This window comes from Lepidochelys kempii, chromosome 14 (genome assembly GCF_965140285.1).
Source record: "Lepidochelys kempii isolate rLepKem1 chromosome 14, rLepKem1.hap1, whole genome shotgun sequence".
NCBI classification, from domain to species: domain Eukaryota; kingdom Metazoa; phylum Chordata; order Testudines; family Cheloniidae; genus Lepidochelys; species Lepidochelys kempii.
The window spans coordinates 34,080,148-34,096,889 of record NC_136393.1 but is presented as its reverse complement, the minus strand read 5'-3'; the positions used below and the strand labels follow the sequence as shown (position 1 = coordinate 34,096,889).

The 16,742-nt window shown below is 47.4% G+C and overlaps 2 protein-coding genes across 17 annotated transcripts in view; both read left to right on the top strand.

Annotated features, from left to right (window-relative positions):
* The window catches only part of LOC140898275 (uncharacterized), a 2,445,793-nt gene that overhangs the window by 468,795 nt on the left and 1,960,256 nt on the right, over positions 1-16,742 (top strand). The gene's annotated exons all lie outside the window — the stretch shown is intronic.
* LOC144929091 (butyrophilin subfamily 3 member A2-like) overlaps positions 1-16,742 on the top strand; it is a 23,866-nt gene extending 7,124 nt beyond the window's left edge. For 3 of the 8 annotated variants that reach the window (XR_013634643.1, XR_013634640.1, XR_013634645.1), the window contains exons 2-4: positions 5,843-6,124; positions 7,658-7,774; positions 16,202-16,742. Coding sequence is in view for 1 of the 8 variants with exons in the window: in XM_078848839.1 (XP_078704965.1) it covers positions 5,843-6,124; positions 7,658-7,774; positions 15,471-15,523 (452 nt within the window). In the remaining 7 variants the exon portion in view is untranslated. The other 5 variants (XR_013634641.1, XR_013634642.1, XM_078848839.1 and 2 more) reach the window with 4 other exon arrangements.

Genomic DNA, 16,742 nt, shown 5'->3' with positions numbered 1-16,742 from the left:
AGTACCTGGATCCCGCATTGCTGGGCATTTCAGAAATACAGATGGACAGAGAATTCCCCTGACAGAAGCAGGAATAGAACAAAGATGGTGATCCAGGGGTTGAGGACATGGGCCGGGGGCTGCTTGGGACCCCCATGCTGCTGGCATATATGTTGTATTATATGTTGTATTAATTTGTATGGTGTAGGTGTAACCCTGAGGTTTTTTTCAGGAGTTAAAGTCCATTTACAGACTATGAAGAGCCAATAACTGTCCAATCCTGTCCACTGATGGCACCACCCTCCTGACTGAGCCCAATATGATACTAGAAAGATGGAAAGAACATTTTGTGACTCTCCTCAATCATGAGTCAAGTGCAAATGATCAAATAGTAGACTCAATTGAACAAAGACAGTTTGATTTGAACTCAAACATCCGCCAACTTCAGAGGAGACTAAGAACGCACTTATGGAAATGAGAAATGGAAAGGCAGCTGGAGCTCACAAATCCCAGCTGAAGTGCGAAAACATGGTAGTCCTATACTTCACAAAGCTTTGCTAGACCCAGTTACTTTCTGCTGGGAAAATAAGGTTTTACCCCAGGATTTCAAAGTTACCAAAATCGTAATAATCTGCAAGAGCAAAGGGGACAGACATAACTGCAGCAATTATCGTGGCATTTTGCTCTTCTCCATCACTGGTAGACTCCTTGGTAAGCTGTTGCTGAAAAGGTTTCAGGTTATTGCAGATGATGTACTCCCTAAATTCCAGTGTGGTTTCCATTCATCACACAGCATGGCCGACATGATATTTTCCCTATGCCAGTTACAGGAGCAAGCTGCTGAACAAGAAATGTCCTCGTATGTTGCCTTTGTTGACCTTAGTAAGGCATTCGACTATGTCAAATGCTCCACTGTCTTCTTGCAAAGTTTAGCTGCCCAAACAAACTAATCAACCTTATTTGCTGCTTCCATGCCAACATGCAGGCCCATGTATCAGTGGGTGCCGACTCATCTGATCCCTTTCCTGTAGCCCATGAGGTTAAAAAAGGCTGTGTGCTTCCCTTACATTATTTACTTTCAGAGTAGCAGCCGTGTTAGTCTGTATTCGCAAAAAGAAAAGGAGGACTTGTGGCACCTTAGAGACTAACCAATTTATTTGAGCATAAGCTTTCGTGAGCTACGGCTCACTTCATCGGATGGATGAAGTTTGTTCCTGGCTGGAATGACATGTACAACCATTACAGATGTCACTCTAACAACACGATTCGATGGCAGATTTCTAAACCTCTGCCCATTCAAGGCCAAAAGCAAATCCCAGAAAAGTGAAGTAAAGGATCTACTGTAAGCCGATGACTCAGCGTTTGTCACCCTTTCTGAGAACAACCTGCAGCATTTGCTGAATTCCTTTGCCCGTGTTGTATCCCTGTTTGGCCTCTGTATTAATGTAAAGAAAACAGAAATCCTGTACCAACCATCTCCTGGCAGAAACCCATCACTTCCACCACCACCAGAAATAAAATTGAACAGCTGCCAATTAAACAACATCAAGTCCTTCTGCTGCACAGGTAGCAGTTACCAATGACACTAACATTGACAAAGAACTTTCAGCACCCTTAAAGTCAGCTGTCTCAGCTTTTGGTTGTCTACACAAAGGACTATGGACAAGACAGGGGGTGGGGGTCAAAGTGTCCCCAAAATGCCAACTTTACAGAGCTGTTGTGCTCCCTTGTCTTCTATACTCGTTAGAGACCTCCCCCCTTTATCGTTGCCACATCCAAAACCTTAACTGTCTGCAACAATGCTACCTACGCAACATACTGGGAATCAAATGGTCTGACAAAATCGCCAACAACAAGGTACTACGGCAGGCAGCCATGCCAAGCCTGGAAGCCATGCTAGCACAGAGGCAAATGGCCTGGGTCGGCCACGTCATATGTATGGAAAACAATTGACTGCCTAAGAGAGTTCTGTGCAGTGGACTTGAAAAAGGCAGTAGGAAGGCTGGCCATCCCAGATGCTGTTACAAGGACTGCATCAAGCAGCACATACAGTCTGCTGGTCTGCACTTAATGACCTGGGAAGATACGGCCAAGGACAGGTGAGCTTGACACTCTGCTACGAAGGAAGCAGAACGAGCAACAGAATATCGTTGTGCCACCTTGGCCAACAGTAGGAGGGAATATAGACACCAAAGTGCCCTGGCACATCTCCTGAACCCTACATGTGGAAACTGATTTCCAGTCATAGTCGAATACAAGCAACAGATGGAATAAATGAGCACAAAGAGTCAAAGATGTTAACATGACCCTGTCACTGTCTAACATTAAACAGTGTTAAACAAGGTTTGGGGGTTGGTTTTCAGAGACCTCAGCCAGCGTTGTCTCATGGCAAACACACCATTGAAAAATCCCTTTAACCTTTTATTAAAAATACAAAAAAGAAGATTAACAATTGAAATATTTGCAAAAGGAGAGGGATAGGACAGAATAAAAATAAGGTAGGGAAGGAGAACTGAGAGGGGGGAGGAGTGACTGTCGAGGTCCCAAGTGGGGAGGAGGGGGGAAGGAAAGGAGGGACACCCGCACTGAGCTGGGAAGGGACGGGCAGGGCCACGGGCATAAGAAGCGGGATGGGGGGCTAGCCTCCTCGAGTGGAAGCTTCACCCTCCGCCCATGGTTAACTTTTCAGCCACAAGTCTTGCATGTGTTTGGAGGGTGGGGAATGGGAATGAAGAATATTTCAGGGCACTAGAATAAATTAACATGGCCACAGAGTCTAGTGGCTGCTGAAGCAGACTTTGGTCCAGTTCTTTACACAGGGTGGAGATAATTACAGTGACTCCTGGAGCACAAGGAAAAAAGTCTGCAGAACTGATTGTGTCACCAGTCAAAAGAGCTGGTTTGCTGGCACCACAGCTGTCTTCTCACTAGCACTGTGGGTGTGTCCGAGGAATTTGAACTTTGTGCCATAACCATGCTGTGAGAAGGATCCAGTTACAGTGACGTTCCAGGCGCTATTGTAGTTGCAGTTTTGAAGCTGATGGATGTTCGAAGAGAGGACGGTGCTTCCATTTAATATAAAATGTATTAACTTAATGAAAACCTTAGGAGCAGGCTGGAGTTAAATCCTGTGGCTCCCTGACCCCTCCAGCAGGATGGATGTTACAGCCTGGGAAAGGGAAGCAGTCACTGGAAGCAGGAGCTCTCTCTAGAGAGAATGGCTCTGGGTGCTAGCAAAGCAGGGAACCCCCTGGAGAGATTGGAATGGCTCAGGAATAACTGCACAGGATTCTGCAGATAGGGGGTTCACTCACTGCAACTCCCACTAAATTGCTCCCCTGAATATTTCCTGGCTTATTATGCTGATTAGTCAGAGGAGCTGCTGCTATCAACAGGCCTCGCTCCTGGGATTTGGGGGATAAAGTGTCACTTCACTACCAGGAAATCAGTTGTGAGTGTAGAAAGGCCCACACAGATTCAGAGACCTGTTCAGTCACTTCTCCACTGCCAGGTTCACATTTATTTGCTGTTCTGCTTTATTTACTGACAGATGTAGGAAATGATCACCATTTCTAATTTTCCCTTGGGGCGTTGTTGGGAGTGTGCAGGTATTTTTATCATCAACTCACTACTGTCATGCTCCAGAGTGAGAGGCTGAAAGATGGAAGGGAAACACCTGGGGCCAGATTGGGTGCAACTGATGGAGGGAGAGGGAGATTTTCTAAAGCTCCTAAGGGATTTAGGAGCACAAGCCCCATTGATCCTAACTCCCCTATGTTTGTGAAAATCTCCCCCTCTGAGTGTAAATGGCACCTGTTTGTGTCCATGAGGCCTCTTGTATACCAGATGGGCTCACTCCATCAGCATAACGTGGTGTGAGCCCCGAGTGAAGTCAGCCCTTGTTGGAAGCCCACTGCCCTTTAAAACAACATAGCCTCTTGCAGGTGCCAGGGGCCGTAGAGCCATAGGACCATGTTTCCAAAGGAGCTCAGCTCTGAACTGCTACATGTTGGCACCTGTGTGACATGGGCAGGTTTCCAGGGGCTCTGAGCAGCTCCTGTTGTTCTCAATGGGAGGGGAAGGGGAACAGTCTCCATTGGTTTCAGCTGGAGCTGCTGTACGGAGCACTGTGACATTGTTCCCATTGTGAGCGATGACCAAATCCATCCCTGACATCGCCTTGACCCTGGGACAGTGAGGCTGGGCCACAGACACAGAAAGGGAATCCCAGGCCAGGTGTGAGCTGTTGTGGGGGGAAAACCATAAAGAACCCTCCCCTGGAATAAGCAGAACTGGGGCATGGGTCACTGTCCCCCACCAATACCTTGGTAGTTATTTGGGACAGGGCTGGAAGGGGAGGGGCTATGTCATGCCCACTCTGAGGTCTGGCCTACACCGGCCTTTCCCCTTGAACATTTCCAAAGTTGCTGCCAGAGCAACACCTAAACAAATACTTTACCATCGTTTTTAATAAGGGTACTGAGGTGCTATGGGGTAGTGGCAGGGAATGGGAATTAGGACATGGAAATTACCACATCCAAGCTGGAAGCCAAACTCAAGCAGCTTAATGGGACTAAACTGGGAGCCCCGGATAATCTCCATCCAAGAATATTAAAGCAAGCCCAATAGCTAGGATTTTTAATGAATTTGTAAATTAGGGGATTGTATCCTATGACTGGAGAATGATTAATATAGTTTCTATTTTTAAGAAAAGAGAAAAAGTGATCCAGGCAACTAGAGGCCTGTTAGTTTGACTTCAATTGTATGCAAGGTCTTGGACCAAATCTTGGAAGAAAAAGTAGTTCAGGACAAGAAGTAAACAGTAACTGGGATAAAATATAACATGGTTTTTAAAAAGGTATATTGTGCTAAACCAACTGGATCTCCTTTTTTGAGAAGATAATTGTTTCTTTAGACAAAGGAAAAGCATTAGATCTAATCTACCTGGATGTCAGTAAGGCATTTGATACAGTTCCACCTGGGAAACTATTAGTTAAATTAGAGAAGATGGGGATTAATATGAAAATTGAAAGGTGCATAATGAACTGCTAAAGGGTCATACTGAGGGCTTGTCTACACTAGAAATGCTACAGTGGTACAGCTGCACTGATGCAGCTGCGCTGCTGTAGTGCATCTGGTGAAGAAACTATGCCAGCAGAAGAGAGCTCTTCCGTTGTCATAATACCTCCACCTCTGCAAGAGGTGGTAGCTATGTCGGCAGGAGAAGCTTTCCCACTGACATAGCGCTGTCCACACCAGCACTTAGGTTGGTGTAATTTCTGTCACTCAGGGGTGTGAATTATTCACACCCCCTGAGTGATGTAAATTATACCAAAGTAAGCTCTAGTGTAGACCAAGCCTGAAAGGTGAATTGTCAGGCTGGAGGGAGGTTACTAGTGGAGTTCATGTATAAGATCTAATGCTTTTCCTTTGTCTATACGTGACATGTATAAAGCTGATACAATGGTCTGTGTATATCCCATGATACAATGGCTCTGTTCACAGGCTGGCAGTCCTGGTTATTCATTCACACTTACCTGACTTTGCCCCATCACTGCATTGCCTGTTCTGTTTCTATAAAGACATTAACCCCTGCACATCTGGCCATTAACAATAGAAGATGAGAGGAGATACCAAGTGAGCTGTAGCTCACGAAAGCTTATGCTCAAATAAATTGGTTAGTCTCTAAGGTGCCACAAGTCCTCCTTTTCTTTTTGCGAATACAGACTAACACGGCTGTTACTCTGAAACCTGTCATAAAAATAAACCAGAACTTTCCCAGCTCTCTACAGATGCTGTAATGAGACTTTTGGCACATCTGGGTACTGTAGAATTAACACCTGTTTATTCCATTTTCCTCTAGGTGTGGGCTCTGATCCTGACATCCCTGTGGAAGGTCACCAGGATGGAGGGATCCGGGTTGTGTGTCGATCATTTGGGTGGTACCCAGAGCCTGAGGCTCAATGGAGAGATCTCCAGGGGCAGGTCTTACCATCAGCCTCTCACAACATATTGCAAGAGGCCACCGGTCTGTTTCAAACAGAGATTGCTATTGTTATAACAGAAGAATCCAACCAGAAAGTGTCCTGTTCTGTCAGGAACCCCTGCCTGAACCAGGAGAGAGTGTCAACCATTTCCATAGCAGGTCAGTGCCCATCCACGCTGTATGTGGAATAGACTGAGCTTCTGCAGTTGTTAGTGTGGAACAATTCTTATTGGGTCTCCTATTTACTGGCCTGAATCTTCAGCATTATGAGCAATTCAGCTACATTCACAAAAACACTTAGGTGTGCTGATGCTCAGCACCACAAACACTAATTATATAGTAACCAGTGGTGAAAGTAACTTAAGGGACTTACCGAGATGCAGGGAGGCCGGGGTCCTGAGCAAGGTTGGTGGGGGGAGGTGGCTCTGGGCCCCCGGAAGGGGTGGGCCTTGGGCAAAAGGGGCGGGACTGGGGCCAGACTCCCACAGCCAGCCTTTCAGCGCTGCCCAGCCCACGCCACCTGGAGCTCCAGCAGCAATTTAAAGGGTCCGGGGCTCCCGTCTGCTACCTTTTGCCACCACCCCCCCTCCGCCCATTAGCGTCCCTGCCGGTATGGTTGGCTGTGTATCGGCTCTTACTGGTATGCTGTACCATACTGGCTTACTTTCACCTCTGGGTGTAACCTGGAGTCAGTGAAGTTACTCCAGATTTACACTGGTGTAACAGATCTTAAGGAGAGTCAGTATTTGATACTTTGAGGTACCTAGAAAATCACTGGGAACAACAAAGCCTGAGTTAGGTGCCCAGGCTCCCTGTACAACAGGGGCTAGACTGCAATTCACAGAAACCAGCCTGCTAAGTGCCACCTCCTCTTAGCTAGCCAATGGGAGATGACAAGGAGAGGGGTGTGTGTTAAGTCCCCTTTGTCTCAGAGATAGGTGCCTAAACTGGAGTATTGTGTCCAGTTCTGGGTGCCACATTTCAGGAAAGATGTGGACAAATTGGAGAATGTCCCGAAAGAGCAACAAAAATGATTAAAGGTCTAGAAAACATGACCTCTGAGGGAAGACTGAAAAAATTGGGTTTGTTTATTCTGGAGAAGAGAAGACTGAATGGGGACATGATAACAGTTTTCATGTACATAAAAGGTTGTTACAAGGAGGAGGGAGAAAAATTGTTCTCCTTAACTTCTGTGGATAGGACAAGAAGCAATGGGCTTAAATTGCAGCAAGGGCGGTTTAGGTTGGACATTAGGAAAATCTTCCCAACTGTCAGAGTGGTTAAGCACTGGAATAAATTTCCTAGGGTTGGTGGTGGAATCTCCATCACTGGGGATTTTTAAGAGCAGGTTGGACAAACACCTGTGAGGGATGGTCTAGATAATACTTAGTCCTACCTTGAGTGCAGGGGACTAGACTAGATGACATCTCGAGGTCCCTTCCAGTCCTATGATTCTCTAATGGAGCTGCGCCAAGCCCCATCCCTGATATTCCCCTTTTCAGTAATTAACCATGTTCAGTAACCAGATTATTGCTTGGACTTTCAATGGCTTAATAATAAAGCACAGAGGAGCCACATCTCACCATGTATTTCCCTGTGAGATTCTTTTAACTGGTCACAGTGTCACCATTGTTGCAATGTCCTTCTTTTGACACATGTTTGTTCCTAAGTCAATGACACTTTCTCTTGCAGATCTCTTTTTCACATTTCACATCTGGGTGGTGGCTCTGGGTGTGATCCTGGGTGTTATCTTCTGTGTTCTCATTGCCCTGGCCAGTTACTGCTCCTGGAGTCAATGCAGAGCAAAAGGTAAAGTAACAAGAAGGGTGTCAGGGTTCCCTTCCCACTCTGAACTCTGGGGTACAGATGTGAGGACCCCCATGAAAGATCCCCTAAGTTTATATTCTACCACCTTAGGTTAAAACTTCCCCAAGGTACAATTCCTTTCCTTGTCCTTGGGTAGTATTGCTGCCACCACCAAGTGATTTACACAAAAATTTGGGAAAAGGGTCACTTGGAGTCCCTATCCCCCCAAAATATTCCCCCAAGCCCCTTCACCCCCTTTCCTGGGGAGGCTTGAGAATAATGTGAGTACCGACCAGACTCTTTGTCTCTAGGACACTGAAAATCAATCAGGTTCTTAAAGAAAGAACTTTATTTAAAGAAAAAGTAAAAGAATCATACCTGCAAAATCAGGATGGAAGATAACTTTACAGGGTAAAAACACAGAGGATTCCCCTCTAGGCTCAGCTTCAAAGTTACAAAAAACAGGAATAAAACTCCCTCTTAGCATAGGGGAAATTAACAAGCTAAAACAAAAGATAATCTAATGCATTTCCTTGCCCTTACTTACAATGTTTGTAATCTTAGATGAATCATTTCAGGTATGTTTTCAGGAGATGTTTTACTTTCCTGGCCTCTCTCTCCATCCAGAGAGAGAACAAACAAAGAGAAACAAACACTTCCCCCCGACCCCCAGATTTGAAAGTATCTTCTTTTCTTATTGATCCTTCTGGTCAGGTGCCAACTAGGTTATTTGAGTTTCTTAACCCCTTACAGGTAAAGTGTTCTCTGTTCATCTGGCCAGGAGGGATTTTATGCTATTGCATACATAAAGGTTGTTACCCTTCCCTATATATTTATGACAAAGGGAGAATGCAATTTGACCAGTCAGAGATTTAAAAACAAAAATGGAGATGCCAGGATTGAGGTGCTTTGATTAAATGTTTGGGAGAGTTTGGGGCAATGGAGATAGGTTGAGGGCGAAGGGTGCTCTGAATACATTATGATTTCACGTCTGAACTCACAAGTGTCAAGTGGGTTCATCCTGTCAGATCTCACTAACAGGTCCCAATGGAATGTGATTCTGAAATATTCCATGGGGATCAGCATTGCTCAGTTCGAAACACCCATGTGAGGCTTAGTAAGCTATGCTTGCAGCTGTGACATATCTAACTTGTTTGCTTGCAGACAAAACAATGCAAAGTAGGAGAGAAGTAAGTTTCTTAGGGCCCAATTCTGTGCACATGCACATCCCTTCTGTTGAAAAATTGTATAGTCAATCGTTTAACCACACTCTGTTTCATTATGAAATATATTCAAGAGACCAAATAACCAGTATCAGTCAGGTTTATTGCTAAAGCTCAATAATAGTATAGTAGAGGAAGAAAGGTTCATTACGATACCTGTGTCCAGGAAGCCGTCTTGTGCAGCCTTGTTAAATTCACCTTACACAGAAGGTGTGCACTCAAAGTTACTCTCCCAAAGTTATCCTTTTTATATCCTGCCTGTTCCTAAGTAAAAGGTACTGTGTCCTCTGAAACTAGATTTATTCAATCAGTTTTTCTGTACCAAAGTGTACTCCGTATCTTGTTGTTCTCAGCATGTGCATTCCAGGTACCAAGGGGCATGAAGGCACCTCCTAGGTTTGTACTAGGGTAGAACAATCATATGTCTTGTCCTTTTCCCTTGGGACCTTCCAGTGGTGGCCTTTGAGTGTGTGGAACAGTTACATTAGCCATGGGTTTGCTGTTATAAACACAACAGCATGAAATATCACCTCTTGCCTTTTTCTCCCTCTAGAGACTCTGCAATCTGCGATGGAGAGGCAGAAATGTCAGTGTCTGGGACCAATGGGATGGGTTGAAGATTTCATGTCATGATAGTCGAGTTAGCTCAGTGAAGCCAACTTAACTCGATTGAAAGACACATTTGATGCAGAGTAGTCACAGTTTACCACCTTTAGCTCAGTTTTAGCTGATGGAGTTACAGCCTGTTTTAATGAGTGATGGGGAACGTCTCCATATTGGCACCAGGGCCCAAGCTGTGAGCTCAGGGGCTGCTCATGCTCACACAAATGGGCTCTGAAGGCGAATAATAAAGCCCATGGGAATTATAGAAATGGTTCTCTGAATCCAGGGCCCTGAATAACACTTGCCATCCTGGGCCGGTGTCATTGCTGGAGACTGGGTACGTCTATACTGCAAAAAACCCACCCACGGCAGCAAATCTCAGAGCCTGGGGCTTGCACTGCATGGCTAAATATTAATATTGTAGACATTCCGGCTTGGGCTGGAACCCAGGCTCTGAGGCCCTCCCCCTCACTGGGTTTCGGAACACAGGTGCTAGCCCAAGCAGGAATGTCTGTACTGCTATTTTTAGCCCTGTAGCATGGGCTCCCCAAGCCTGAGTCAGTTGGCCTAGTCTCTGGGCCCCACTGTTGTGTTTTGTTTTGGGGGTTTTTTTGCAATGTAGATGAACCCTGAGAGACTTGTCCAATATTTAACAGGATCCCTCACTCAGGATCCCCCTGTGTTGTGGCTCTTCCATACACATGTAATGAGGGAGAGGGCAGGATTTCACCTGCAGTGAGCATGTACACCCACAACCTCAGCTCCACTCTACAGCGACTCTATGCATTAACCATACAGGTCTGATCAGTGCAGAACAGTGTCTGTGGTTCTACATTAAATGAAACTGATTTTATAGGAACACAATGTTTTAAGGGTTTTTTTCCAATTTCCCCCCTCATGATGTTACTACAGGGCAGAGTTAAGGTTGTTTAGGTGCCTTAGCTGCATTTCGAGACCATGGAATGTTTGGATTTCTTTTAAATATAACCATAATTCTGTATTGTCTGGGTATATAACATTTGGTTTGGGGATAATTACAAGATTCTTGTAATGACTTTTACCCTTAAGTTACAAGTACATGTCCTCTCAGTTTTAACTCCATATTAAGGGGAATTGCATTGTGCATTATGGCACAGATCTGCAAAGAGACTTAGGCACCAAACCCAGAGACAGGCATCTCAATCCTAGTTTTAGGCACCGTGATCCACAAGACCCCTCTTGGCTGATGCATAACTGTGTGGGTGCCTAAACTCACTCGGGACAGAAATCTCTGCTGTAAAAATTCTCTCAGTGTCTAAGTTTCTGCCTCTGGGCATATACATGGCTGCCTTGCTCTAGACGTTTAGGCACCTATCTCCCACCTGAGCCCCAAAGTGACCCACAAACTGGAGGAAGGAGCACCTGTCTCACCTATGAAGACTGATCCTGTAGACATGCTCAGAGGTCACCCAATGACACAAAGAACAGAGGTGGGAGACTGGGAGGAGGCAAAACTCTCTTATAACCTTTAGCCTAGGGGTTAGGGTACCCACCCGAAATGTGGGAGACTCTGGTTGAAGTCCCCTCTCTCTGCTGATGAGGAGAAAGGATTTGAACAGGGGTCTCCCAACTCTCAGGACAGTGCTCTAACTACTGGGCTATGGGATATTCTGGTATGAGGCTCACTCTGTCTGTTTTGTTTAAGGTGTTAAACTTTAATCAAATATTAATTGAGAATCACTCTATAACCACCTCACCCCGCTCCCCAGCACAACAGACATCATTTCCCCTGAGCCGGGATCTTCTGCATGGGCCTAGCCCCTCCCTGCAAGATTGCACCCCACCAGCTGTCTGCCTGAGAATCATACAGGAACTGGGCTCTTTTCCCTGCCTCAGGGTCTCCTCCTGGAGTCTTCCTGCTCCCTGAAGCTCTCCCTTAGCTGAAGAACTTGCTGGCCAGGCTTTTATTAGGACCAGGAGATCTTCAAGCCATCACTTGATCCCTGGCCTCAGCATCAGCTGATTAATCTCAGGGTGGAACTGGGCCCCAACTCTCCTTAAAAGACCAGCCACCTTGTGACACTTAGTCTCTCCCATCCTAAAACTTTCCATCCCTGATCCTAATTGCCTCTCTACCTACTGTCCCTTCTCCCTTCTCCCGCTAAGCTCAATGAACGCTCTGTCTACAATCACAGTCTGGAGTTTCTCTCCTCCTGTTCCATCCTAGACAGGGGTGCTGGAATAGGGGGCACCAAGGGGCCATGGAGCTCCACTTTTTACCTGCCATAAGAACAAGTAATGGGGTGAGGGGGCACAAAGGAGCAAGCGGGGAGCGGGGTCTTGGGAGGAAGAGGCAGCGCAGGGGCTCAGGAAGAAGGGGCGGTGCGAAGGCGGGGCCATGGGAGAATGGGCGCTGTGAGGGAGGGGCCTTGGGGGAATGAGAGCTGTGAGGGGGAGGGTCCATGGTTGGGGTGATGGTGGGCCCCGCACTTTTAGGAATCTTCTGCCGCTCCTGTCCTAGACCTAGACCCTCTCCAATTGAGCTTCTTCCCCATTCACTCCCCTGAAACCACTCTCACCAAAATCTCTAATGACCTCTGTGATGTTCCCAGCTCAGCCTCTTCTATGGCCTCCCAGACACACCCACTGTCTCCCTTCAGTCCACACAAACTCCATATAACAAAGAGATACCTGCCCCAGGGAGCTCACCCTCTGCATGACAGACAGGCTATAACAGAGGGATGAAAAACACAAGGGACGTGAGGGGTTGGGAGGGCAAGCAGCGAGGTAATGATAAAAAGAAACCCAAGTCCAGCTCATCACTTGCCCAGCCAGTTCCAGACAAGAGAGATTACTGGGGCCACAGCATATATGTGTTTGGAGGAGGGATTTAAGAGAGAATAAGGGAGCAGCTTTACAAATATTGATGGGGCATTTTCTCCATGCACGGAAGGGGAGAAAACACTGAGGTGCTTGAGGGAGAAGCAGACAGGTGGGTGACCCAGCCTGCCAGGAGCAGCCCTTACCATTTTGCCCAAGAGGGCAAAAAATGTTTTCTATGCAATGGGAAGACAGTGTTGACAGCTCAGTAAAGCTGGTGGATTTGACAGACAGGGAAGGGCTGAATGGTGAAGGGACTAATGGCAAAGACTATTAGCTTGTGCTGGTGTGGTGCTGGGTGGGGCAGAGGGTCTTAGTGAAGGGACAATAAGACGGTGGGGGATGTGGTAGCAGAAACAACCCGGAAGGGAAGATGGGGCAGTAGTTGGAGAGGTGTGGGGAAGAGAAGCAGGTTTGTGAGTAAAATTATACCTGGGCTTTTGCATGGTCAGGACCCTAGATTGTAAACTCTTTGGAGCAGGGACTGTGTCTTTTTATAGTCTGGAGTGTGTGTGTGTACAGAACCAAGTGCAGTGGGGGCCCAGCCCTGAGTGTATGTGTACAGGACCTAGTATGGTGGGCCCCAGCCCTGAGCGTGTGTGTACAGGACCTAGCGCAGTGGGGCCCAGCCCTGAGTGCGACCTCTAGATGCTACTGGAATGTAAATAATAATGTGCAGTGGGAGCAGCAGACCAGCATGGGATGTGGAGATATGGCCTGGGGTGGGGCTTAAAGGCATGTGTGTCTGTGCAGAGGATGGGGGATGAAGAGTGGCAGGTGGGGAGGAGGTTGCAGGGATCAGTGTGGGAGGGACGTGGAACGGTGACTTGGAGCCAGCAAGCCCTGCTCTCTGGTCCAGGTTTATGTGTGCAGTATCTGAGGTGTATAAGATAGTACATGTAACAGCTGGGACAGGACAGCTTGGGTCCCTGTCCCCATAAGAAAGCTCTGCTCTGCGCTCTTCTCTGCTTAGCGTCCTATTGACAGATCTTTCAGAACATTCGTATCATCAGTGCGGGAGACGTCACTCTTAGTTCGACTATTGCCCATTAATTTTGGTGACTCAACATTAACTGAAGGTGTCTTTTACCTTCCAGCGGAATATGGCAGGATGGCATGACTTCCCCATGGCAGGACGTATTTAATAACCTGGAACTCCCCTCTTCTCTGACTCTTCTGGGAAACCAGGCCAGTCTCAGCATCCTGGTTTCTGGGGGCCAACCCCATCTTATTTGCCCATCTTGCCCACGGTCGGTACCTAATATTGGACCAGTCCTGTGCTTTCTTCTCTTGTGGTTGTCTGTGGTGGCTGACTCTTTCAAATCACTGACCTTCTTTGAGGCACCACTGTGGTTGCTTAGTTCCTTCGAAATATGGGAGCTGGAACTCCCATAGTTGTTGCTGCCCTCCTGACACTACCTTGAGAGAGTGAATGTCCCACCGTCATGGAAGTGCTTGTGCCATGCTGCTTGGTCATCCGTTCTTGGTGGAATGGGATCTCAGATTCCACTTCTGATACCATATAGTCAGGGGAAGCACATTTAAGTACTCCACTCAGCTGCCTCAGGGTGGCCCTGCAAGTACCTTGCCTCAGTTTACCCTCTTCGGCACTACTTAAATAACTCCATGTAATCTGAAAAATCTGAAACAAAAGTCCCTTGCTGGGATCTACTTTACTCATAAACTCAAAGGTCAGAAAGGACCATCATGATCATCTAGTCAGACTTCCTGCACATTGCAGACCACAGAGCCTCACCCACCCACTCCAGAAATAGACCTCTAACCTCTGGAAGAGTTACTAAAGTCCTCAAATCATGATTTAAAGATTTCAAGTTTACAGAGAATCCACCATTTACACTAGTTTAAACCTGCAAGTGACCTATGCCCCATGTTGCAGAGGAAGGTGAAAATCCCTCAGATCTCCGCCAGTCTGACCCAGGGGAAAATTCCTTCCTGACCCCAAGTATGGGGATCAGTTAGACCTTGAGTATGTGGGCAAGACCCACCAGCCAGATACCTGGGAAAGAATTCTCTGTAGTAACTCAAAGTCCTCCCCATCTAGTGTCCCATCATCAGAGATATTGGCTGCTAGCAGTTGCAGATCAGCTACATCCTCTCGCTGCCCTCTGCCTCAGTGGTTCCCACCCCTTCCCTTGTCCCCCCTCAGGCCCCACTGGGCCTGCCCCTCTCTTTCTCCCTATCTGCCCACTTGGTGCCCACCCTTCTCCTTTGCCCCCCTCTAACCCTGGGTGCCCACCTCTTTCCTCACCACTCCTTTATCCTCTGGTGCCCAGGGCTTCCCTTGCCCCCATTTTCTCCCCAGGTGACTGTCCCACTCCTCTCTTCTCTGCCTCTATTCCCATGTGGCCTGTCCCTTCCCTCTTCCCCCCTCTTACTACTGGTACCTGCCTTTTCCACCTTTTGATGCCTGTTCTTCCGCTTGCCCCACCACACCCTCTGATACCTACATCTTCCCTCACCCCCAACATCTGGCTCTCTGCTCACCCCCTCTGCCTCACTGATGCAAGCCCCTTCCCTCTGCCGTCTTGATACCTGGCTCTTCCTTCAACCACTTTCTTCCCCATGAAGGCCCCTCCCCTCAACATTCTCTGTCCCTCTGGTGCCTCCCCGTTACCTCACCTCCTCTTCCTCAGGCACCTTCCCTCTCCTGCTCTTTGCCCCGCAGTGACTACATCTCCCCTTGTCCCCTATAGCCCCCCTGACACCCGCACCATCCCTCAATCCTCTCTGTCCCTTTGGTGCTTGTCCCTCCTTCCTGTGGGTGGAAACCCTTTCCCTTGCCCAACCATCTCCCAGCCTTTGATCCCAACCCCCTCACACTTGCTCCTCCCCACAACTCTCTGGTTCCCCTTCCACCCCTGGGGCATATCCTTCCTCCTGGCATTGCATGGGGGCCCCATGACACAGTGATTAATGGGAATGAAGGTTAATTTCCCTTTCATCCTAGTGACCAGCCCCTGACCCTGGCACTGATTCTGTGACTCTCTCCCCAGTGAACATGACCCTGGATCCAGACACATCAAATCCCTGGCTCATCCTGGTCTGAGGATCTTAAACATGTGAGAGATGGACATACCCCACAGGATCTTCCCGATAATCCTAAGAGATTTGATACTTTCCCCATTGTCCTGGGTGCTGAGGGATTTATGGACGGGAGGTGTTACTGGGAGGTGGAGGTGGGAGACAAGACAGGCTGGACTCTGGGGGTTTGTAGAGAATCTGTGAGCAGGAAGGGGCCAGTCAGACTCACACCTGGGAATGGATACTGGACAATGTGTCTGAAGGATGGGGAATACAAGGTCCTCACCTCCCTCTCAAGCTCCCTCCCCGTGAGCATCAGGCCCAGCCGAGTGGGTCTGGAATCCCATGCCTGTAGGAGATGCACCCTTGCATCCTTGCTTACCCTCAGGAGTGAGATATTGGCTTCTATGACCCCCACCTGTGGAAAATGGTGGCTGAATTAGCAATATTGTCCCTAGACACCTGCAGTGATCCCTTTAAAAAAACACCTAGACCCTTTGCCCTATCTTGAGCACCCAACCTCTCCCCCTCCCCTGGAGGGCACTCACCATGTTTAAGATGCTTGCTGAGATGTGTGCTTGCCAAGGGTCACTGAGAAAGTGATTTGTATGTAAAAAGAGGTATATTTTTACACTATAATGTTTCAGTGCTGTGCGTGAACTAAAAATCATGCTTCTGTGAATTGTTTCTTGTGTTTCTATAGATTTGGCCTTCAGGGGATCTTCCTACACACTGGGGGAGCACCTCCACCAAATAAGGAAGTGACCAAGGTGCAGCAAGGAGGACATGTTCTGAGAGGTGCTCCAATCCTCTGAGGCTGAAAAAAGAGGATACAGGGAGCGGACAAAGACTTTAAAGGAAAAATAATTCAAACTCACAGGGAGGCCAGAAAGGAGAGCAAGGAACACATTGTAAAGGGCCAGGAGTGGATGATAAAAATGATGGAGGAGCAAACAGCAATGTTGAGGTCCCTAATCATGCTCCAGGCAGAACACATGAGTGCTCCCTCACCAGCCATTACAGAACTGCTTTCCATGCCTTCCCCAAACTCCTCCCACGCATTCCTTGCAACATCCCAGAACATCTCTGTATGCCGTTCCATCCATCCCTTTGGACAGTTTCCAAAACGATAGCTGGATTTACACACAGTTATGAGAGCGTACTGCCATACGCTTTTTTCTCCCTTCCCACCAATCCTTTTGTGTGTGTTGTTAATTGTTATTTAATAAAAACAAACTCTGAAA